General features: G+C 40.5%; 1 protein-coding gene across 2 annotated transcripts in view; it reads left to right on the forward strand.

Moving 5' to 3' along the window:
* PLEKHG7 (pleckstrin homology and RhoGEF domain containing G7) overlaps window positions 1–26,143 on the forward strand; it is an 82,481-nt gene that overhangs the window by 19,949 nt on the left and 36,389 nt on the right. For both annotated transcript variants that reach the window (XM_044277216.1, XM_044277217.1), the window contains exons 4-8: window positions 1,748–1,770; window positions 19,212–19,339; window positions 22,494–22,534; window positions 23,059–23,157; window positions 25,502–25,651. In XM_044277216.1, the coding sequence (XP_044133151.1) occupies window positions 1,748–1,770; window positions 19,212–19,339; window positions 22,494–22,534; window positions 23,059–23,157; window positions 25,502–25,651 (441 nt within the window). The remainder of the gene's footprint in view (window positions 1–1,747; window positions 1,771–19,211; window positions 19,340–22,493; window positions 22,535–23,058; window positions 23,158–25,501; window positions 25,652–26,143) is intronic.

Genomic DNA, 26,143 nt, shown 5'->3' on the forward strand with positions numbered 1-26,143 from the left:
TAGGCTACATTCACAAAAAAATGGCCATGGAAAATGGACACACTGTCAGTTTTTAATGGGCATTTTTCAACATCCATTTTCTAGCCTTCTGGCTGTTTTTAATGGATGATGTTCATAGTTTTTTATTTATTTATTTAAATCCCAAACCCCTGCAATATACATAATGTCCCCCATAGTGTCCCCCAGCATTAATAATGTACCCCATAGCACCCAGCAGTAATATTGTGCAGGGTTTTTTATGGTGGGAAAAAAAATGACCTCATCCACTTGCACTTTCCTTCAGCATCAAGAGAGGAGCGACTGCCTCTGTGTGTGCAAGTGGATGAGGTGAGTCATTTTTCATTTTATTTTAACCCCTAAAAGGCCATTTTACACTAGATTACACGTTTTTAACAGTTGTTAGGGGGGTGCACTCCTGTCTGACGGCCCTTAAAAATGGTCTCGCTGATTTCAATGGGGTCCTCCTGGACGTTTTTTTTGATAGCCGCTATTCATTGGCCGTTAAATAAACAGCCATGTGAATAACCCCATTGAGTTCAATTTGTTCTAAAGATGGCCGTGTGAATGTAGCCTAATAGAGAATGTGACAACGGTAGAAATAGATGATCCTTCATTCATATTTTTATACTGAAAACAATAGGATAATGAATGTAAAACACAGGATCGATTAGTTGTCATTAGCCACATCAGCTTTTTACATCCATCAGCCCACTGCATTCAAGGATAGCAGCTTGAAAAACATTAGTATTTTTATATAAAAGTTAATGGAGCTGATAAAGCTGTGTTCACACTTCCATCAGTGGCTCTGTTAGGAGCCTTCATTGGCGGTCTGGCAAGATTTGATAGGAAGAACTGCTATGCATGAAGAGCTATGGTCTCCTGTGAATATGACGGAGCCATTGTTATGGAATAGAGTCTGTTGGGCACTGGTGGTATCTGTCATACCATGGCTCTGTCATTGAGCGTGATTTCCATTATAAATGTGTGAACAGAACACAACTGATTTGTCGTATCTGTTTTTTCAGTTATTATCTGTCATTGATACAAATAAAATGTTTGGATGACTAGCTGTAGTACCATATGTGCCGTTCAAATGTCCATATATGAGATGTCACACCTGGACTCTCCACTGCCGTACATGCAAAGAAGACACAATTTGTACAAACAAATATATATCCCAAAGACTGGCATTTGCAAAGTGTCACTGTGAAGCCCAAGGTTTATATATTATGTACAGGTCCGGTTATGTATTATTTCCCATGTTGTGATATATGAAAAGTCAAATAATAAATGAGTGCAGAACAGCATGTCTCTAAATAAATGGGTCACCGTGTCTGTAGGTAGACAAAAGAATGAGACCGCATACTGCTCAGTAATGCTGGCACCATTCTACTTTCTTATTAACTGCCAGCTCTGTTTCTGTTCTTGGCCAGACAGCAGAAAACCATGACAGCTTCAAAACCTGGCAACATAGTCATGTCATAGTGATTCATTGTCAAACTAAACCCAAGCCCTTCCACAAACAAGACTGGTATAGAGATGTCAACTGAACGAGTAATGAATAGGGATACATAAACTTCTACTAATGGTCCACTTGGTCAATATTCGGCAGAGGAGCACATCTCCCTTGCATCTCCTCCAACACTATTTTCCTTCTTAAGTTCTGATGCATTAAAGAATTGCCAGATATTTCTGTAGCAAAAAGTCAGACATGACTAAGTTTTTTTATGTTTGCTTTGTCTTTCAGATGAAGGCGTTCCAGCAGTCACAGTAAGTGAGAAAACATTATTTTGCTTAGTGAGTCCCAGTACTACTGTCAATGAGGCATGTCAATGAATGTGCAAAATGAGATTCTGTTGTCAAGCTGCATTTTTTCTCTTTTCTGTATGTTAGAAAATTATGTTGCAATCGTGGCTTGTGCAGCATAGATAGCAAAATGAATTGATGTAATCCTACTGCTTATCTAGCACCTGCATATTCCATAGTGCTGTAAACAGCTACTCATCAATGGGGCTCACAATCCCATTTGAGCCAAATTCATAGGAAGTTGTCTATAGAGCACAGGCAAAGCTTGTTTTAGACAAACTGTGGCTCTGGAAAAAATAAAAATGGGGCCCTAAATGCTTCAATGTTTGTACCAACAAGTGTGGACCCACTGTGCCAGCCAACCGGTTTGACTGTGGGATAACTCTAAGGGCATTATCCTGGCAGTCCCCCGGTATTCAACATTTAACACCTGTACAGGTATCTGGACTTCGCTGTGAGGGAGCCACCAGGCTGCTACCTCCTAAGATAGTACCAGTTGCCCTAAATACCCAGAGACAGCCGACCATTGGCTGGGGAAGCATTTGCCATTTAATTGGCAGAGAAAGCGCTCATTTCCTATAGCACAAGTCAGGAGGCCTAACAGAAATCTGCAGGAACTAACAAGGACATCTGTAGGCTGGAGCGCCGCCGTCAGGAGAGCAAGATAGCAGCAGGGCAGCGACGCCATAAAGTGTGTAACGCAGCGTCCGTGTCTGCAGGGAAAAACGGAGCAGCAACGGGCCTGGACAGCCACTGTAATGTACTAGCAATAATACCACTATACAAGGCCCAGTCAATATTGCCACACAATGACTGTTATACTATTGTGCCCCAGAATTAATTGTGCACTAAACAGAAAGAGTGCCCCCTTTGTGTCCCATAAAGTACCTCACACAGTAATAGTAATCTTCTCGGTGGCCACAAACAGTAATAGTGCTGTTTATGCCAAGTAATATTGCGCCTGTTAGTGTGACACAACATAAATAAACCCCTTTTGTGTCCCCACATAGTAATTATGCCCATAATTGTACCCCCTTCAACGTAATAATACCCCCTTTATGCCACCTAGTCATAACTTATTTTATGCCTCCACATAATAAAAATGCCCACCTTTGTGCCTCCAAATAAAGGCTAATACCTCTCTCAATAGGAACATTGTGCTCCCTCTAACAGTTTGACTCCTTATAGCAAAATAGTGTCAATTAATGTCAAAATATTGCCCCCTAATAGAAAACAGTGCACCCTAATAGTAAAATAGACCTGTGAATAGAAATATAGTACTCCCAAATAGGAACTTAAAAGCTCCAGATGCCTGCGTGGGCCCCCTGTGGGATTGAGATGCCTCTCTAATGCCAGCTCTGAGTGTGACAAAAAAACTGAGGGATGTGGAGAAAACCAATGCAGACATCCAAACTTCATGCAGTTGTTGTCCCTGGTCAACTCCGTACCTACGACTTCAGTGCTGCAAAGACACTAATCCTATAGCTGGCGTACACTTAGGCAGTCTAGACATGACCAGATTTATCACAGTGGCTCAGGCTGGATGATATATTGGGCGCATGGCTAGACACTTTTCTCTATATACCACCTATTGGTTGGCTTACTTTGCAACAGAATTTTACACCAGAATCGTAGCACATCTTTGGCGCAAACTCTCATATCACAGGCTACGTCTCTTTCCCGTGAAGTCACTCCCTATTTCCCTTAAGCCATTTCACCTTGGAGAGAAAGTTGCAGAGGATTTTTCTAACACTAGATACTCCAAATTGTGCCAAATTTTGGCACAATTAATGGCATGGTCTAGGTGTACTCACATTAGTAAATGTGGCCCACTTTGCTATCCCGAAAGTAGAAAGACATTATAATTCTCCTACTGGCATTTTCAGGACTTGAACAGTTAATGTAGTTGGAACCAATGTGTTGTTGGTTACATTTGCTGTGTGGATTGTATCAGTGATAATAAACAGGCAATGCACACACCGCCGTTTAATAGTGGTATAAATAAGCACTGCAAATAGTATATCTCCCGTGAATCAAACAGCCTGTATTTGTTGCTGACCTGTTGCCAGATGGTTAAAATACTGAGCTGCCTGAATGTGAGGCACAGTATACACAATAGATACATGTTAAAGGGGTTGTCCAGGTTCAGAGCTAACCCTGAACATACCCCCATTTCCACTCAGGCAGCCCCCCTAATAGGGCTCTCCTTTGCCCTGCGCTGAATCACTTTTTTAAGAGATCTGGTGACGTACCGGGCTCTCCATAGGGACTGCTAGGCGGAGGCTTCCACCCAGCAGTGAACCCCGTGACGTTACCGGCACAAATGGGCGGGCTTTAGCGCTACCCTAGCCTGCAAAACGGCTAGGACAGTACTAAAGCCCGCCCATCAATGCCGGTGACTAGTAGTGTTAAAAACATAAACGTGCTTGAGACCACCATGATTTTCCTTTACCTAGACCAGTGATGGCGAACCTTTTAGAGACTAAGTGCCCAAACTGAAACCCAAAACCCATTTTTTTCTTTGCAAAGTGCCAACACAGCAATTTACCCTGAATACTGAAAAATACTGGCCAAGTTAAACTGTGAAAGCGTGGCCAGGGGCATAGCTAAAAGCTCATGGGCCCTGGTGCAAGAGTTCACCCCTTCACTCAGTGCTGGTGCACCTAGCTTTTCTGCTGCCCAAGGCAAATATTGATCCCACTATTAATAATGCCCCCATTAGAGGTCACAATATTAGTAATGTCCCCTTCCCCACTCTTCTTGTGCAAAAAAAATAAAAAAATAAAAAATAAAACCCTATCTATTTGATTGTGCTGCTCACCAGATGCCTGTGGAAATATTATAGATCATATAGATTTTTTTTCCCGAGAGACGAAGTTAGTTCTTGTTCCCACACTGTGGCATAAGTGGGTAAGTTTCACTTCCTAAATTTATACAGTTGGTACCATGAAGAGAAGTCATCAGCTTCTTAGGTGGTTTCCTATGGAGAAAAATGTTCTTCACCCGCATGACTGAATGTTAAGTCGGGTCCAGTTTAAGCACTTCCAGTTAGCAATGTTTCAGACTTTGGTAGGATAGAAAGGGTAGACTCTTGGATGGCATTTAATTTCATGAAAAGTGGGTACTGCGCCATCTCGTTGCTTCTTTGGGAATGGCTGGATGATCAAAAAGACATTTGATCTGGTACAGTTCTAACTCTATTACGGACATCACAGGCAAGGCGGCTAACTGAAGAGAAGTGTTTCCAAGCAAACGCTAAGACTGAATAGATGCTTTTGTCTGCATATGGTTTGAGAGATAAAGATTTACACAAGCTTAGTAGAACCATAGAAAGATCAAATGGATACAAATTGTTGTCTCCTCCACTGGCTGGTACCGTCTAGAGAATGATGAATCAAAGCATGATAGCAGGTACGAATGTCTACAAATCCAATTCCTCCAGCTTTTTGTTAGGAAGGACTAAAATGTTAAAGACTATTCTAGGTTTAGAGCCACCCAATATATATTTAGGAAATGTATGTTTCACAAAGAAGAAGTCAGGGAGTATTTGTGCCAGTAGTGGCACAAATACTCGGACATAATAACTGTGCTGCCATAGATCCGGAGAGGCTGGAGTTGGACTGGAGACAGAAGGGTGATTTCTGGACCAAGAAATACCCAGGCCATTCAATTTGCTAGCATTTGTCATTTGACAGTATGTCAAACTGTTCAGTGATATTAGCAAGGCATGCGAGAGTTGTGTGTATGATGAGAAGATCATCCAGAAAGGTATGTCCTACCATTCTCACACCCTCTATAGCTAGCTCCTATCTCTGTTTCTGCATTAAGGCATCTACTGTCAATATAAATAAAAGCACTGAGAGGGGGCATGCCTGTCTCATTCTGTTTTTTTTATGTGGAGAGGACATGAAACTATTAACCTTTTCTCTGGTGCTTGCTAAAGAGTAGAAAGAGAGCACTTGATGAACAAATGCAGGTGGGAACCCAAAATAGGGCAGGTGTCATGGACATGAAGGTCCTGTCGACCTGGTCTAATGATTTTTCAGTATCTATAAATAATAGGACCATCCTTTTATTTATTTTTAAACAGATGAGGTGACGGGTATGGGTGGTATTGTGTTTATGCTCTCGATCCTCCAGCCTGTCTCTTGGCCAAAAGTTTAGCAAATGGCTGAACATCAGCATCCAGCAAAGGAATTGGGCGATAGCTGTCACACTGGATCCTTGCCTTTCTTAAGAATTATAGAAATGTAAGCTTCTAGTGCTTTGAGGGGGAAAAAAATGTAGTGTTCATTTAAAAAATTGCACACCCTCAGGAAGAATGGAAGCAAGGAATTACTGAACTGTTTACAATAGCATGCAGGCAGTCTATCTTGTATGGTGTATCAGAGAGTGCAATAGTAAGTTCCTTAATAGTAAATGAGGCCTAGGCGACATCTTTTGCATGTTGGTAACAGAAGGAAGAGAAAGTGATTGAAAAAATGAATTAGGGCACTACTACACCTATAGATTCTGCAGGAAATTGCCGGAAGGGAAGCATTCCTTCCTGACAATCGTCTGCTCGCTGGTGGAGGAGACTGCTGCTATTAAATACAGCTATTTCCTCCTCAATATGGGGGGCCATTGCTCGTCCCCATACTGAATCATTGTTTGCCGGCAGCAGAGTGCTGATTACATGGCACCATCTGCTGCCTACAAATGAGGCAGCAGATTTAAAGACTCCAATTACTTGATGAACAAGCATTTTGCTTGTTCATCAGGTAATCGGCAGCAGTGTTAGACAACCAGATCATCGCAAACGAGCTTTCATGCGAATGCTTGTTGGCGATGATCTTAGCAATTATCTGCAGGTGGAAAGGGGCCTTAATTAGTGCTCACCTATCTGAAAACTCCTTTGAAGTCCCTCCCAGCCTCAAGTCGTACAGGGGTCAATAGCATGAGCAGAATTCAATGGCTATAGCCTATAGATATCATCCAATAGCACGGATGCTGAGCAACACATTTTTGAGACAAAGCTCTGTAAGCATTTCCTTTTGGCGAGATATGCCATAGGTTTGCTGCCTTCATTACCGGTCATGTAATGTTTATTAGAGACTAAAACATAGGCTTTGGTTGTTTGCAAGTTGAGACACCCATCTAAATAAAGAAGCTAGTTTCCTCTAAGGGTGGATTTAGATGGGCCGGGGAGCAGCAGATTGAAGGGAAGGATTCTATTTAAGCTCTGCCATGTTTGCTTCCACCTGCTGGTGAACCAGGCACATTACATTTGAACATTTACATAACAACATTATTAGGAATGCACAGTGTGGAGGACCTGGAAAAAAAATGCATAAGATGACATGAGTTTATACCAATAAAGACAGTAGCAAGGTGCAGAAGAGTTAACACCACTCTGGGGTGTTACATTCTCCCTTACTTAAAGCAAAGCAATCCTAGGCTTGTTCTTAGGTTGTGCTCTAAGATACCCAAGGAAGGTTAAAGTGCTGAATAAGACTCTTTACTATTATTACATACATATACTAACATAGAGACGGCTACCACTAGGTTCCTGCCGTATGAGTAGGATGTGTATTCACAGTTCGCCCTCTCGGTATAACTAGTGAACCAAAAAATATACTGCACTAAGCGCTCAAATACTCATGTACTGTAATCCCTCCACGATACTATGAGATGCCCGCAAATAGAAGGGTGGTTTCATTCTGTAATCCCTTTCTAGCACCTAGGCCTTATAACGCTTTACGCTTCGTCACCTTGATGACTGAACAGGTAGCTAAACATACATAGCTATAAGGCTGCACACTAATCCTTAGGACACACCAAAGTAGGAGGAGGAGCCGTTCTCTCCCAGAACTCCCACAAGGGTTAATCCCTCTACACACATTTTTAGCAGCGGGGTTACCCTTGACAGTGTTAGATCTGCTTGGGACGTATATTGACGTCCTCAGAGGCAGTCCATATGATCTAGAAAGTAAGGTGCTAGCTATCTTGCTAACTACATAAAATCCAAAGTCTATTTGTAGTGCATAGGATCACATTGCAGTACCTGTAAGAGATTACATACAATGTGCTAAATTCTTGAACGTTGCTAAAACTTTAAAAGGGTTAGTGCAAAAACACAGTGCAAATATATGATGCAAAAGCATAGTGCAATTAAATTTACAGAGTTTTTTCCTTTAATTCTGGTGGATCATGTGCACCAAACTGGAACAAATCGTTCCAGAGTCATTTGTAATCCACATGAGGTTGTAATGTCAATATTTGTAATCCACATGAGGGAGTATAACTGGTATTTGTAATCCATATGAGGTATGGTGCCAACATGCGCAACCTGGAGATAGTTATAGGATGATGGATGGAGTTCATGAAGTCCAGGCACAAAAGGGTGGACGAAAAAGAAAAAGCCAAAATATAACCACCAAACAAGGGGCAAGTTTCTCAAGATGTGTCCATGACTCGACTCCTATTGTCTCTGTAGGTTAGAGGCACGCAAGTAAATCCTGTTTGTGATGCCAAGATTGCAACAGGTGCCTCCCCATAGGGCCCTCTATATAACACGTCCCAGGTGTAGGAAATGCCGAGTGGTATTTGAAAAAAAGATCGAGTCCAGACCTTATAGGTAGTTGAACAGCAGCTTTACTTGAATAAATGTTCATCAGAAACAGTCTTAAAGCTTTGTCATTTCTTTCAGCAGGCTTTAGCATTAAACTGGCAGGCAAACTCCACACTGCCATATCTTTCTCTCACTCTGCTGTACTGAAAGGCTTGCTGTATAACTCAGCTTCTTCTGTATGCTGCACTTCTTCTCTCTTTAGTCTGTCTTATGGTTAAGCCAGGGAACTTTCCTCCTGGCTCCTGAGGCTTCAAGCTTTGGCCTCCATGGCCAGCAGAGCTTAAGGTGCTCTGGCTGGCGTGGGCACGTCCAGCAGAGACGTGCCCCTGCACACCCTTTTCTTAGCAGGGGATAAGCAAAGACTAACTAGAACTTCTGCCCCACCCTTCCTGCAGGAAGTAGGACTCGCCCATTTCTCACCAGAGGGGGGTTAGAATGGAATGGTAAGTTCAATTCTATCTAAGTATAGCTCTGCCGTGTTTGCTGCCACCTGCTGGTGAACCAGGCACATTACATTTAAACATTAACATAACAACATTATTAGGAATGCACAGTGTGGAGGACCTGGTAATAAATGCATAGGATGACATGAGGTTAGACCAATAAAGACAGTGGCATGGTGCAGAAGTGGTAACACCATTCTGGTGTGTTACACATTCATTTCTGATAATTTGCCCGATTATTGCCCTGTCTAAATCCACCTTAAAACAGATCATATATTGGCCCACAATTGATATATCAGTTACTTCAACAACAAAAGTATCACTGAAAAAATTGCACCACTATGGCTAAACCCTGGAAGAACCTTACTATAATCAACCAATGAATCTTAGTGAGTGCCATCCAATCGTATTCCAAGGCTTTCTAATGGGGATAACATGGCATAGATTAGTGAGATAGGGAAACAAAATTCTCACTGTGTGGTTTTGAACAGGAGTAATAATTCCTGACATGTCTGTTTTAGAAAATGACCCATAAAACACTTTTCTTAGAATTCTGCATTGAACTTTTACTCTGTTATTACTTCAGAATTATATAACTCAATGAGTGAACTGATGAATAAATGAAAGAATGAAGAGCTGAGTGTTACTATTTCCCTTGTCCATGGGATGTGCCACTAAATGTAGTACTGACCTGCCGAAGCTTACGAGAGAGGCGACTCCAATGCTGCTTGCTACCCTTGATGCCTCTGGAGGATGCGTGACAAGTTTATTTTCTGTTGTGCATAGAAAAGACACCTGTGTGCAGAGACCTTAACGCCCCCATAGACGTTAGTGTATTGTCATCCAAGCCTGCCAAGAATGGCCAGTTCGGCCACAGTCTAAGGTGTCAGGGGATTGAAGGATTTGTGAATATTTTTACCCAATCCTTTTGGATAAGCTACCACCAGAGGTCTCATTGAATAGACACGTGACCAAACCGAATGTGTATGTGTATGGGGCATTTGGGGGAGGGAGTTGGGAGAGATAGCCGTTGGCCAAACACTATCGAATAGCTATTAATTGTGTATGGCCAGGTTAAGATTAGACAAAGAGGTAAACGATAAGCCACACCCAAAGATATGTCAGGTGACTAGCAGCAACCAATGGCTGTGTGGCTGTAATAATCCAAAGATATAAAAGTGGTTTTCCCTCTGCTTGTCTACACATGATGTATGGTGAATATAAGGTTTCTGAGAAAGACTGGTGTACATCTAACTACTCTAAGCATGTATGCACATGTTGCTCGCCATTGTATTCTTTATACAATATAATTCTTGTTATTCAAATACATAATAAATGATACTGCTAAGCAAGTCAAACATACAGTTGGTGTGGCCTATTTATTCAACACACAGGTTAGAAATATTACATTTCTGTTGTCTATGTTGGAAAAGTTAAAGGGAATGTGTTATCAGAAAATTACCTGTTGTTTAAATCAAGTTCTTATGTTAAACATATTTTTCTTAGAAGTTTGGGTGATTTTTTTATTTTTTTATTTCCATGCCCTATCAAATCTATATATTTTTTTTAAACATAAAATCTTACAGTTTTTACACTGGCCACTAGGCCTAAAATGTGTGAAGACTTCCTGTTCTTTGAAAGCAATCACAGGGGCCATAGACACAATGGACAGGAGGGGACCTCATTGACTAGAATGTTCTAGGCAATGCTCTGTGACCTGTGCAGAGGTCAGGAGGTAGTAGATAAGCTGTAATATCAACTATTGTAAATGGTGGATCCTGGTTACTTCTCATTGTAATTCTGTCTGTGATGATAATCAGATAGCTACTGAAAAGCTACGTGTGCAGAACAGAAGTGTTGACATATTATGTAACCTAATGGGCAGTATGAAAACAGCATGATTTTAGGCTACTTTCACACTGGCGTTTTGGTTTCAGTTTGTGAGATCCGTTCATGGCTCTCACAATCGGTCCAAAACGGATCAGTTTTGCCCTAATGCATTCTGAGTTTGTCTCAGTTCCGCCTCCATTCCGCTTTGGAGGGGGACACCAAAACGCTGCTTGCAGCGAAACTAAGCACTCACGTTTGGTGCGGATCCGTCATGGATCTGCACAAACGCATCTGTTCAGATAATACAGCCTTCTGCATCCGTTTAGAACAGATCCATTTGTATTATATTTAGCATAGCCAAAACGGATCCGTCTTGAACATCATTGAAAGTCAATGGGGGACGGATCAGTTTTCTATTGCGCCATATTGTGTTAGTGAAAACGGATCCGTCCCCATTGACTTACATTGTGTGTCAGGACGGATCCGTTTTCACTGACACAATATGGCACAATAGAAAACGGATCCGTCCCCCATTGCCTTTTAAATGACGTTCAAGACGGATCCGTTTTGGCTATGCTAAATAACCTTTTAAGTTAGTTTGGCAGTTCTATTTGAAAGGTCACTAGAGCAGACTTTATGCAGAGATTGAGCCAAAAACGGTTGTCCACAAAATCTGCACTATATAAAGGCACCCTTAGACGATGTAAACAAGGGGCAAAGCGATTATCTTTTAAATTCTCATCTATTTGCTTTTGAGAAATGGGTGTAATAGCATGCAGCAATCAAACGGTAAGCAATAAATCATTTGTTTTCCATGGATCCGCCTGATTGAAAGATTATTATTAGTTATACATCCCCTTATCTAATCAGAGATCTGCCAGTCGTTAGCAGTGTAAATGCTGTAGGGGGCAAATAAGCAACAATCACAATAATTGGAAAAGAGCTCAAAAGATTTAGCAATTATTGTTCTGTTTAATTGAACTTCTCTTCAAATGTAAATGACTCTCTAAATAGTCACTTTCCACTCGTTAATGAAAAATATCTGCTCATCTAATGGGATGCTTAGACTAGACAGTCTAAGGATGAGCCAGATTAATCACAGTGGCTGATCCTGATGATAACTCTGGAGCATCTTTAGGTTGTATAGGCTTTTTTCACACTTGCGTGAAACACACCCGACGGGCTGTTCTGGGCAGGGTACAGCCTGCCGGATCCGTCCTTGCCCGGTGCAGCCGTGTGCTGCTGCGCGTTGCCAGCATTCTGTCCTGCCCCATTCACTATAATGGGGGCCAGTGGAGATCCATCCGCAAGCCGGCAAATATGCGGAGGAGCAGCTGGACGAATACTGCTACGTGTAGTGGTATTTGTCCGGCGCTCCCCGCAAATGTGAAACAAGTCTACAAGACCTATTAGCTGGCTTTAGGGTAGGGTCACTGCATGCAGCAGTATTTGTCCTGCTGAAAGCCAGCATTTATGCCAGAAAGTCACCTGATTCTCCTCAGATCCCATTTTGTCAATGGGGATCCGGTGGTGTGCAGCGGTGTTCGGCTATGCTGGATATGGTAACTCCGGTAGTCTGTTCCTCTGCCGCAACAGACTACCAGAGTTAATTGCCAGAAATCTGAACCTTCCCTAAGGGTACACCAAAAAATGCGCCAACATCTCCCCATGAAGCCATGACCGTTTCTGTCACGTCATGCTCCTTTGTCAGACAAGGCATAAAATGTGTCTAAAACAATTAATGTGGCGAAAGGCATGTACAACAGTTTTTTTTTCCAGACTCATTCAACAGTAAATCTGCCCCATTGTCTGAAGTTTTGTCAAACTTCCCAAGTTTAGAGCTCGTTTATACGACCGTGCCGCAATTTGCCTATTATAGAAATGACTATTCTTGTCCGCAAAACGGACAAGAATAGGACAGGACTCATCATTTTTGCGGGGCCACAGAATGGAGCAATGGATAGGGACAGCACACAGAGTGCTGTCCGCATCTTTTGCGGACCCATTGAAATGAATGGTTCCGTATACAGAACACACAAAAAAGGCCCATATACGGAAACGCAAAATATGTTCATGTGAACGAGTCCTTATACTGTAGGTAACCTGTGCTTCTTACAGGATACAGCTAACAGCTGCTGACTGTTACACCACGATATTTCATCTCACTGGTGTATTTCTTATTGTACAGCATTAGTGTTAAAGAGGACCTTTCACCGATTATTACACTGTGAACTAAGTACAGTATACAGACATGTAGAGCGGCGCCCGGGGATCTCACTGCACTTACTATTATCCCTGGGCGCCGCTCCGTTCTCCTGCTATTCCCTCTGGTATCTCCGGTCACAAAGTTATGGTAGGCGGAGTCTGCCCTTGTTCTGCTCTAGCGCTGGTTATTTTCTCCCAGGCTGTGAGCTCTGCGATGCGATTGGCCAGCGCTACAACAGAACAAGGGCAGACTCTGCCTACTATAACTTGGTGACTTAAATCTGCGCTTACTATAACTTTGTGATTGGAGGACATAGCAGGAGAACGGAGCGGCGCCCAGGGATAATAGTAAGTGCAGTGAGATCCCCGGGCGCCGCTCTCCATGTCTGTATACTTAGTTCACAGTGTAAAAATCGGTGAATGGTCCTCTTTAATATTGTTTTCTTATAACCAATGATATATTTATATAGACTTTACATATCTATACTCACTATATAAGATCTTACAATTTTTATTACACCTATGTTTAAAGCTGGCCATATATTTGAGATAATAATCTACGGCATTGTGTCCGATCAGTTGTCCGTGGGATCATTCGTACAAACAATCCCACCAACTAAACTAGACCTACCAGAGAGTCCGTTTTTTTTTATTTTTATAAAAATTGATTTTCTGATACTTGAGCAGAATGGCAACTAATCGGCTGAATTCAGACAATCATGCCATCAACTTGCCGTTTCGGCCTATTAAAAGCTGAAGTTTCCTAGCGTGGAGGATTATATTTTTGGCAGACAAGAGTTTGCCGTCGGCCATCACAAACAAAAAGTTTGTGCTAGTTTCTCAAATTGCCATTCCGTCCGACTTAGAGACTGGAGATTTTGATTCTTAATTATTTCACTAATCTCATGTGTATGGCCACCTAAACACCTAGTTTTCCAGTTTAACGATTTATTAGGCACAATATATCCATTTGGTTGTGGTGTCATTCTCCATTTAGGATCAGTTCAGATTGACCCACCAACATATGAATTCGACATGGTGTTTAGAATATGCAGCAAGGATTTATTTTATTTTTATACTCACTTATATAGCAGCTAAATATTCTGCAGCGCTTCACAGATATTAGCATCACACTGTCCCCTATGGGGCTCACAATCTAAGTTCCCTATCAGACCCCAGGCACCAGTGCTAACCACTGAGCCATCATGCAGCCCATTTGGTTGTATCAATCGCTATGGACAACAATAGCAGATTACAAGATGGTATGACTATATACTCTGCTGTCAATATATTTGGGGTCTGGTATGCCAAACGTACTGTATCCGGAAATCATGGTGATAGAATGAGAATCCTGGTCACGGTCAGCTTTAATGGTTAGTGAACATTTCCTGCTCAGTGGTCTACAGTTGATATTAGATGAACTAACAAGAGAACATTGTGCACCATTACAAAAATGACCTCCACTAAACGCACACTCCAGATTCTACCAATACACCATCCATTCAGGCAATCAGTAGAATGTGGTCCAGTTATGTTGCTTGCTTGCCTAATGAACCCACAACAACTGGATATTATTACAGCCCATCAGTGGTGTAACTAGAAATGACAGGGCCCCAGGGCAAATTTTTGAATAGGCTCCCTTCACCGCACCAACTTCTTCACAACCCACTAGTCAACATAGCTCTCTCAGACCAGGTCCTGCAGCCGCTCCGTCCGATTCCTACAAGTATATACTCTACGTCATGTTATTTTATATACTCTCACTGTTTATAATGTCATTATTTAATACTGTTGAGGTGGCCCTGGCAATAAAATCATTTTGGTATTCCTCCAGGGTGGGCCCATTCAGAGTTCCTGCCCCTTAGCAGCTGCTTACACTATAGCTACTCCCCTGCAGCCCATGCTTGCCAAGCACCAATGAACGCAAGCAGACAGGACTCTCTATCTCAGTCTTTCATCCTCTCTCTTTTCTTTTGAATTTAATGATACAACATTTCTGGTTCCTTAGAATTCGAATTTTTTCCAAATTTTAGAATCGGTTCACTTATCTGTAGCCACAGACAGTATGTGCGCCAACATTCTGGCTCAGTTTCAGCTAGAATTTTGTATGCATCTTGATTAATAAATCTGCCCCAGTGTTCCCCGTTGGTTGAACTTCATGTCTTTTTTCAACCGTATTAACTATGCAATTATGTAACCATTTGTGATGTAAAAGGAATGTCCAGGACTTGGAAAAGAGGGCTGCTTTCTTCCAAAAACAGCCCCACACCTGTCCACAGGTTGTATGTAGTATTACAGGTCATCCCTATTCACTTCAGCAGAGCTGAGCAGCAATACCAGGCACAACCCAAGGACAGGTGTGGGGCTAGTTTCGGAAAAAAGCATTTTAACCCCTTTAACTATACAAGAGCCTGCTCAATAACACCCACATTCCTGGCACGTTTCAGTCTTGCATAACAAAAGTTTTTTTTTACCATTAGAAAGTAAAACAGAACACACATGATCTCTTGTCAGGCCCCTTGATTCATACAATAGAATCCAGTCATGTGGGCTGGGTGGCTGGTTTATATTTTTAAAGGCGTGGGTGTTCTTAAGATATTGCTTACTCAGTATATAAATACAATGCGGCAGAAAAGGTAAATCTGGTGCTTATTTGCCAACTGGATTTTCCTGTTTTCTTTTGAGAGCTACTATTCACATATTGTCCGACATAGAGACTTTGGAGATTTTGATTCCTAATTATTTCACTTAATCCATAATTGTGCTTGCTTTGTGAGAGCAGTTACAATAATCTCTTCTTGTAAACCACTGAAATTCAATCAATTCGGACTAGTTATTGTTAAAAGAATGTAAATGGTTTTAACGCTTCCATTGTTCTAGCTTATCTATGTTTGTCATTGAAGTGCCAAAGTTTAGGCAAAGTTTTATTTTTTATGTATTGATCCCATATTAATATATCACTAGCTGTCATAAACAATATGAACTATTTCAAAATTAGGAGATTAGAAAATGGGAATTTTTCTTCCAAAAATAGCACTGCTCCTGTCTGGCTAATGTTGTAGCTGAGCCCATAATAAACAATGCACAAAATGATCAACCAAAATGAATCTATAAAAAATGTATCGTATGTATATGTGTATATTTTTGGGAAATGTGCATATTTACATATTTTTTGCTATTGTTTTTAAGCGCATTCATATGTGTAGCACATTTGTGTATGGTGTTTATCTAACTATGTGCTTTTGTGTTATAATTATATTATACTTTGGTACAAAGTGGTCAAATGTATTGATTGCACCATGTGTGCTGTTTTTGTGACCACGTGATCGTTTGATTGCATGGCCTGGTGTGTGAACGGCATATACGGTGCAAGCTTTTAGAAGTTCAATGTGTCATGAGGAAGGACCGCAAATTGTTCATAGTCTGAAACGCGTAACTGAATTTCTGTATGTTGAAGATTTTAATACCGCAAATAAAGCTACAATTTCCACTATTCTGGAGCTGGATATTCCTACTTTTTCTACTATAAAAAATGTATAATTGGTGAAATTTTTCCATCCATGCAGAAACAATATTATCCTTTGTCCAAATTGCTGATATACATAATTGTCCTCCAATGAACTACATCATCAGTACGATAGATGTTTGATATTGTTCCTAGTATATAGAATAATTTACTGGAAATTATTTTGGGGGATGTTAATTGGTTGTTTAAGAATATCATGTAGTATAAATGGGCTGCAAGGAGTTTGCATGTTTCCCATTTTTTGGGCGTTTCCTTCATTTACTCCAGTTTCTTCCACATTCTCAAAAGCATACTGATAAACTGAACTTGGTACCTGAATATGTCTGAGTTAGGTCACTTTCACACTTGCAGTAGCCTTTTCCAAGAGGTTGTTCTGGCAGGGGAACAGCCTGCCGGATCCTTGATACTGCAAGTCCACCGTGCCACCGGAAGTCCGCTCTGGCCCCATTCACTATAATAGGAGCAGGTCTGGTCACAACACAGCAAACATGCAGAGAGGCCGCCAGAATAAAACTACAGCACACTGCGTTTTTTTGTTTGCCGTGCTGCGGCCGGACCTCCGGCCTGCCCCTATTATAGTGAATTGGTCCGGAGCGGACTTCCAGCGGCACGGTGGACTTGCAGTAGCACGGATCCGGCAGGCTGTTCCCCCGCCGGAACAGCCTACCGGAAAAGGCTACCCCAAGTGTGAAAGTAGCCTTAGGGTGCTATCACATATGTGGTCCACCGCTATGTGGCCGAAAGCTGTTAGTCCCTGTACATTTCTAATAAAATAAGTGGTAATGGACAAGCAGTTTTTCAACAAACCGCACAGCCATTAGCAAACTGCAAGAAGTTACTACTTTTTTCATTAGTAATCTGTGTAGCCCTACTGCTTTTGGCTGCATCGTGGCACGTTGCTCGCCTGTGCTGCAGCCACTACCTGTGAATTCACCCTGAAGGAAATTAGAATGTATGCCCCATTTGAGCCAGTCTTCTTTCTATTATAAATAAATGAGAAGGGTGGCATTTATTGAGTATGCATTGCTGGTAGAATCTCAGCAGTTCAATGTGGATGAGGTAGCTGATAAGTAAGTACAAAGTTACATATCACATTCCATCAGCTGTTACTACAAAGTACACAAAGTAATCCGGTTCACGGCCTCTTGGCTCCTATTATTATACGTATTCCAGAGGACAACTTGTCAACTTTCAAGGACAGCATAACTATCTCTTCTTCATAAAGTAAAACCATGTGTTTTATTAATTACATATCCATAAGGAGAAACCTGAAAAGTCTCTACAGCAGCACTTACGCGTTTCACACAGGTTTTTCCTTGTTCGTAGCTTAGGTTATACTGCAATGCTAATTTGACTGATGTTAAATTATGTAACTGGTTCTAAAATATAGCCTGTAGATGACAGGTACTCAGTGTCAAGCATATAATCAAAACATAAAAGCGAAGAATTCTAGGCCTTTTCATTTTAGATGGAATGTTAATCAATAAAGAGTCCCTATTCATGGAAATCTAAGTAAAGCTTTCTAGTACCTGTGTTTAAAGTTAATTAACACATGTCAATCAAGAAGAATTAGCTAAGTAGAAATGACTTAAATGGGAAAACCTGAACTTTTACATTCTTGCTTTGTATTCTGCCTCTACCCTTCTGACCATATGTAGAGAAAGTTATTAAGTGGGCCAATTTGGTATCAATATTGTTTTTAAGCCCATTTTCTAGTTTAAAATATATTAAGACCTATTCAAAATGTATATTTAAGTCTATGGACACCTTTAGATCAATCCATCAGCTCAGCCTACATTCCCTCTCTCTCCTCTCCTGAATGATCTTCTAAGCTGTTTTATGATTTTTTACTTGGTCAGTAAATCAGTTTAGAAGATAGACTTAGTCTGACAGATTTGCTAGTCACTGAATGGTATTCTGCAGCCTGACATCTACTGGAATACAGTATTATTACAAAAAACTATTTTTACCCAAAATACATGCAACTAAGACATGATTAAGAATAGCATTCCTATAAATGTAGGTAATAGCCATGGCCTACTGTACAATGATGCTTGAGATACACCACTGTTGGCTGCCTAAAACATGTAGATACATCGTGGGCTGATGACTACCAGTGGTCCATGTTTTTATTTTCTTCATGGTCTAGAAGAAGTGATTTACCAGTCCCCTTTGATATGGTGAATTCAAGGTGAATTTCATTGCTAATAGAGCTAAGTTCAATCAATGCTTGATTACATCACAGACCTCACATCTATAGGATGGCCCTTAAAGGGGTTGTAGAGGCAAGGGGAACATAAAAATGTTTTAAATATCATCATTCACCTTTCTATAGTACAGCAGTTTCAGTGCTACAGCTCCCAGCTCTGCTGTTTCTGCTCCTAGCTAGACCAGAAGTGATGACGTGCTGTTCCTATTCACATGATGCTGTAACCAATCAAGGCCTCAACAGTCAGGCATGTGTACAAGAATGGTATCTGACAGCTGAGCCATTCTTGCACACCTACCCGCTGAGGCCATCAATTGGCTTCAGTAGTCCCATAAATACCTATGACACATCATAACTGTTGGACTGAGAGATGGGCAATGACAGGACATGAGCCATGGTGCCGGAACAGCTGGACTTTCAAAAGGTGAGGGATGGTTTTTATTTAAAAAAATGTTATACCCCCAACCACCTTCCTGCTTTCACTACATTTAACTTTTTGGTCAGACAACAACTTTAATCATGGTCTGTAAAGTCTGTAGTAAATATTAATAAGTGAAATATCTTTTTGTTCTGTTTTCAAAGGCAGAGTGAACGAAGACGTAGTTCTGTGGTATTGAGCATACCAGGACTGGAGGTGTTCCCGGGAGATCTTCTGGTTTCAGATGGTGCTTCTGATTACATGTATCATGCCCCATGGCTTCCTCAAAGTGGTATGAATATGTAAACATTGAATTACCTTATGTATTATTCAAAATGTCGGAGATATGGTGCCAGCTGGTGAAACATTGAGACAAATTCAGTTTTGGCTAAACCATTATACAGAAAGCTTAAGAGTTGCCTCAGTATCACCCACTTTTCCCAGGAATTGCTCTTTAAGTTCACTTAGAATCCTCTCCAGTAGTGCTGACAGAGTTGAATTACAAGCTTGGCTGAGTTGCTGTTTCAAAGTTTCTAGTAGTAAATGTACGTGGCACTGTCTTCTGCCAAGTCCATTAACTTCTGACTATACCACATAATCCTGCTTGATCTACCAACTCTGTTCTCTATCTGTGTGGCTTATAGAGAACCTTCCATCAATCACTTTTTAATCACTTATTAAAAGGGTTGTTCCATGATAACTCATGTGTCTAACAACCCCTTTAAAAGCCTATATGTAAATATGCTATGTATTTTTTTAATAAATAAAAAAAATGTGTTTCCCTGGAAAGTACAACTGCAAAAAATAACCCCTCTGGGAAGGCAGTGAGTGAAAAACACAAAAACAGAAAATCGCTTGGGGCTAAAAGAGTTAAGCCATCAATAAAGGCTTAAAAAACCTGAGCAGCAATGCATTTGGGTCAGCTACTGCCACGAAGAAGGAAAGACATGTTTGTCATTATTATGTTCTAGTTGCTCAAATTTGTATCTAGTAAGCATTAAAGGGATTGTATGAAATTAAAAAGGTGTTTTTTTTTTAACCCAGAAACAGAATTACTGTTGTACATGGGCTGTGTCTAATATATGTTTGCAACCATTGCACCCAAAACAGATGAAAATGGATGCTTTAGACCATGGATGTCAAACTCATGGCCCTCCAGATGTTGCAAAACTACAACTCCCATCATTCCCTGATAGCTGTAGTATGCCCAGGCATGATGGGAGTTGTAGTTTTGCAACAGCTGGAGGGCCACGAGTTTGACATCCCTGCTTTAGACAATTCTATCAATTGTATATCGGCCGTTTTATAGAAAACAATATAAAACCAAACAAACTTCCTACAAGCAACAAACCTCCTACACTTTATAGACAAAAGTATTGGTAGACAACTCTTAATCATTGAGTTATGGTGTTTCATTGAGTTCCATTGCAACAGGAGTATAACCTCAAGAAGCTAGCCTCAGCAACTCAGCCGCAAAGTGGTAGACCATGAAGTTACAGAACAGGGTTGCTGAGAGCTGAGGAGCATAGTGCATAACAGTTGCCAACACTCTGCTGACTCACTAACTGCAGAGCTCCAAACCTCCTCTGGCATTAACATCAGTACAAAGACTGTGCACCAGGTGCTTCATAGCATTGGTTTCCCTGGCTGAGCAGCTGCATATGCAGTAGCCCGGAATAGGGGGTGCTTGCAAACTGTTCTTGTTATGTAATGTTATTTACCATGTTAATGCATTGTAATATACCAGCATATCTCTGTATGAATCAGTCAGGGTTAATAATCCTGACTCTGCCCTTTAGGAAGTTAGGTGCTGGACTTACCGGTAGATCTGCCCCTAGCTAAGTTAATATTGTGCTAGTGGAGGAAGTGACAGAAAGTTACAAGTGCTCACTCCTAAGAGAACTAGGCCTGAGATCCAGAGAATCACTGTCTCTCAGGATACTTGTATCATGTAAGCCATCACTACTTCACAGTACTCCAGGAAAGGAAAAAAGAAAGAACTATAAGGTCCAGAATCTACATGGCCAAGCACTTAAGTCAGTCAGTGAGGTACTTGCTGATAAACACTTTACTGCAGTGAGAGGGACATTGTTAAAACACCCTTTACACTTGGACACTGTCTGGCTTACCTTATCCTAATTCTAATCCTGTACCCCTCAGCTACAATAATATGGCCAGCCTTAGAGATATAGGAAGAAACCACGGCACTCATTTTCGGATAATCAGAAATAGTTCATTTATTGTCCATCCCAGAATTGGATCTTTTTAATAATGGCCAATGTTTCGGTCCACGAGGACCTTGTTCACTGCCTCAGTATTGTAGATTGGGAGACATCAGGTGGACTAGGTTTCCCGATCTACAATACTGAGGCCATGAACAAGGTCCTAGTGGACCGAAATGTTGGCCATTATTAAAAAGATCCAATTCTGGGATGGACAATAAATGAACTATTTCTGATTATCTGAAAACGAGTGCCGTGGTTTCTTCCTATTTCAGACTGATTATTTCTATCTTCACCAACAGCTATACAAGGAGTGCCATCCACTATAATTATTATATACAGCCTTAGAGATAGACGGAGGAATATACAATTCCCATCCTGGCCTATATCCATACATTGCTGTCTGGGAAGATTTGCATTGAGAATGGTTTGGAACAAAGTTTTCATACCATTGGATGCACTACAACTTCCATTCTCTACTTTAGTAAACAGAGACATTTATATTTATCTGGACTAGTTACTGACTTTGGCAATATTTGACAGCCACTGTATCTACATCTCCTTTCTTTTTCAGGGGTTGGCCTAGGACCCTTCATTCCAGTGAAGGGAAATATTAATGTTTCACCTTACCAAGACATTTTGGAAAATTGCTTGTAATTTTGTAGCAGCAGTTTGGGGAAGGCTCTTTTCTGTTCCAACATAACTATGCCCCGGTGCACAAACCAAGGTCCATATAGGCATGGTTGGGTTAGTTCAGTGTGGAAGAACTTGACTAGCCCGCACAGAGTCCTGATCTCATTGAATACCTGTGGGATAAACTAGAATGGAGACTGTAAGCTGGGACCTTTTGTCCAATATCAGTGTCTGACCTCACAAATGCTCTTCTGGATGAATGGGCATAAATTCCCACAGACACACTCCAAAATCTTGTACAAAGCCTTCCTAGAAGAGTGGAAGCTGTTTTAGTTGCAAAGGAAGGGGAATGGAGAGCAACTATATATATTATTACCTATGGATTTAGAATGGGATTAAAAAAAACTCCTGTAAACGTAATGTGTAGGTGTCCCAGTACTTTTGTCCATATAGTGTATGTGTGTAGATACACACTGAATACACATTATACTCTACCTACTGCTAGTGTAATGCTCTATCTCCATTAGAAAGCTGATATTTTATACATATTTATGTCCATAGTATAAATACATACTTTTTTTTATTAAATAGATGTCAAGAAACCAAAATGGCCTTTCTCTAAGAAAGCATCGGTGAGTGTTTAACTATGCTATTTTTCAGTGATTTAAAGAGACATGCATGTATTTTAGAATTTCCATTTGACAATAACCTTTGGGCGACCATGGTTCTAGTCATGTGCTGTAAATCCTACGTCACAAGGTAATCATTTACATAGAGTTTAAAGCTGAGAGTCCTTCTAGACATCATCATGGCTTTCCACATGAACACTGCAATGAACTGCTTATAATTTTCTCAGAAATCATCTCTTTATTGTATCGGTTACAGGGATTGTGGTAGCAAATTTAAGTGAAGAGGATGAAAGGTACAGGGGGACCTTCTATAAAATGTTTAAAACTTGATCAAAGTAGATTAGGCAATATTGAGCACATAGGTGGCATCTGAGGTGGTATCTGGAGACTGGTGTTGAGATATACAGAGGGGTCAGGTTGCAAGGCTTTGTATGCAAGTACCTGTATTTTGAACCCTGTGGGTGACTGGCAACCAATGACTTACATCTAAAACTAATGACTGGACTTCTATTTTTTTTCTTTCCTAGTTCATCAAAGGCAAACAAAAGCAAACTCCAGATTTGGAGAACTGTCTCTTAACCTTCAAGGTTCCAGATTTCACTGAATATGAATTCTATAACATTAAGGTATAGTGAGAAAATATCACCTTTTATGTGGCCTCTTAAATATGGCTAAAAAGATAGTATGAGATGTGATTTTTGTGTCAGAAAATGAATTTAGCATACCATATTTAACAGACGTATTTAATTTGTTCCCTCATATTTTCTTTTTTTTTAATCAAAATCGAGATTGGATCTTACCAAAAGATGAAAATACAGAACATTTCTTTTTGGAATAAAGTTTTGATTTTTTTTTTTAGTAATCGTGACGGTAAATTAAAAAGGCAGTGTATATGGCCATAAAATATGATTAGCTACCACTTTAATATGTGCACTTGCTTTGAAACTTTAATAATGTGTCTCAAACCTCAAACAGGTTTTCCAGCTGGTCATTCATTTACGGGACATAATGGCTAAAAAAAGAAATAAAAGAAGTCATAGTCATCTCACTGATACCCCACCTTCCTATTTTGACTATTCTCACAATTTGGAAAAATGTGTAAATTTCCAACTTCTATTTCTCTACTTCTATAATACATAGTAATACCCGCCAAAAATAGTTATTAATTTACATTCCCCATATGTCCCAATTTTAGAAACTACACCCCTCAAGGTATTAAAAACTGATTTACAAATGTTGTTAACCCTTTAGGTGTTCCACAAGAATTAATGGAAAATGGAGATGAAATTTCAGAATTTCACTTTTTGGCAGATTTTCTATTTTAATCTTTTTTTTTTCCGCTAACAAATCAACAGCCAAACTAAACTCAATATTCATTGCCCTGATTCTGTAGTTTACAGAAACACCCCATATGCGATTGTAAACTGCTGTACGGGCACACGGCAGGGCGCAAAAGGAAAGGAACACCATATGGTTTTTGGAGGGCAAATTTCACTGGGATAATTTTAACTTGCCATGTCACATTTTAAGACCCCCTGATGCACTCCTAGAGTAGAAACTCCCCAAAAGTGACCCCATTTTGGAAACTATGGGATAAGGTTGCAGTTCTGTTGGTACTATTTTAGGGTGCAGATGATTTTTGGTTGCTCTATATTACACTTTTTGTGAGGCAAGGTAACCCAAAAATTGCTGTTTTGGCACTGTTTTTATTTTTTGCTATTTACAACGTTCATCTGACAGGTTAGATCATAAGCTATCTTTATAGAGCAGGTTGTTACGGACGCGACAATACCAAATATGACTACTTTTTGTTGTTTTTTGTTTCAGTTTTATATAATAAAGCATTTTTGAAAAAAATATTTTTTAGTGTCTCCATATTCTGAATGCCATAGTTTTTTTTTTTTTTTTTTTGGGCGACTGTCTTATGTAGGGGCTCATTTTTGATCGCTTGGTATTACACTTTTTGTGATGTAAGGTGACAAAAAATAGCTTTTTTGACACCGTTTTATTATTTTTTAGGTCATGTGATATTTTTATATAGAAGGTTTTTATGGACCCTGCGATACCTAATATGTCCACTTTTTTATTTACACTAATATCATTTTTGAAACAAAAAAAAATTATGTTTTAGTGTCTCAATAGTCTGAGAGCCATAGTTTTTATTTTTTAGGCAATTGTCCTTTGTAGGGGCTCATTTTTTGCGGGATGAGGTGACGGTTAGATTGGTACTATTTTGGGGGGCATTCGCCTTTTTGATCGCTTAGTGTTGCACTTTTAGTGATGTAAGGTGACAAAAATGTTTTTTATGGTGTCTATCGGACAGGGTGGATCATGTGATATATTTATAGAGCCAGCTGTTACGGACGTGGTCAGCGCGGACCGCGGCATAGAAGGGGTTAATCTGCAGTGATCGCCGATACGGGCGGGGTCACAGGACCCCCCTCGGCATTGTCACAGAGTGCCTGCTGAATGATTTCAGCAGGCACCCCGTTCCGATCACCACCCACCACAAATCAGTGATCGGAAATACACAGGGCGTACCTGTACGCCCTGTGTCCTTAAGGACTCAGACATCAGGGAGTACAGGTTTTCTCTGTGTCCGTAAGAGGTTAAGTCCCAGTCTGGCCTATGTTAATGTATGAGTTGTTTTCAGATTAAATTGCCGTGTTGGCACTTTGTGATAAATAAATAGGTTTTGGGTTGCAGTTTGGGCACTTTGTCTCTAAAAGTTTCACCATCACTGTTGTAAGGCATCACCTTAACCCATATCAGTTTCCTTCTGAACTGTAACAGGATAGTGACAACATATACCAGGTATAAAGTACACCAGTATTAGTTTCATAAAAAAAAAAGTGGAGGGGCCCCACCAAGTGTTTTACCCAACTGTGATCCAGCCACAAGAAACACACTAACATAAAACATAAAGTAGGTTAGTACAACTTTTTCAATTCTCTCATTTCTGAACCATAGGATAAAATATGGGATGAATTCAGAGATATGCAGACCAACGAGACTAAACAGATGATAAGTTCTTCAAACAGAAAAAGACAAGCGTCCATTTGGGAACTTTTTACCTCTGAATGTACTTACTTTTTGGAACATTTACTAGTTCTAAAAATGGTGAGTATGGCATCATCTTCATGGAGTTTGTATGTTTTCCCTGTGTTTGTGTCCAAAGACTTACTGATAGGGAACTTAGATTGGGAGCCCCATTGGGCACAGTTGGATGCTAATGTCTGTAAAGCGCTGCGGAATATAGTAGCGCTATATAAGTGCATAAAATAAATAAATATCCAATAAATATCAGTAGTATACAGAGCTTTGGGTATACAGAATATTTAGATTTTAATTACAGACTAGCAGAAGGACCCGGCTTCGCGCGGGTATATTTCATATATTTCATTTAATGTTTGTTAACAGATATCGACAGTATCCACTATAACAGTGATTTCCACAGCCCCCACCCCTTAACACTGACCCCCCCTCACAGTGCCCCATCTCAGTAAAATAGGACCTCCACAGCAGCCCACCCCCTTAACTTTGACCTTCACAGCTGCCATCTTCTTAACAGTGACCTCTACAGCACCCGCCCCTTAACAGTGACCATAGGTT

The sequence above is a fragment of the Bufo gargarizans genome, chromosome 2 (genome assembly GCF_014858855.1).
Source record: "Bufo gargarizans isolate SCDJY-AF-19 chromosome 2, ASM1485885v1, whole genome shotgun sequence".
NCBI lineage: Eukaryota > Metazoa > Chordata > Amphibia > Anura > Bufonidae > Bufo > Bufo gargarizans.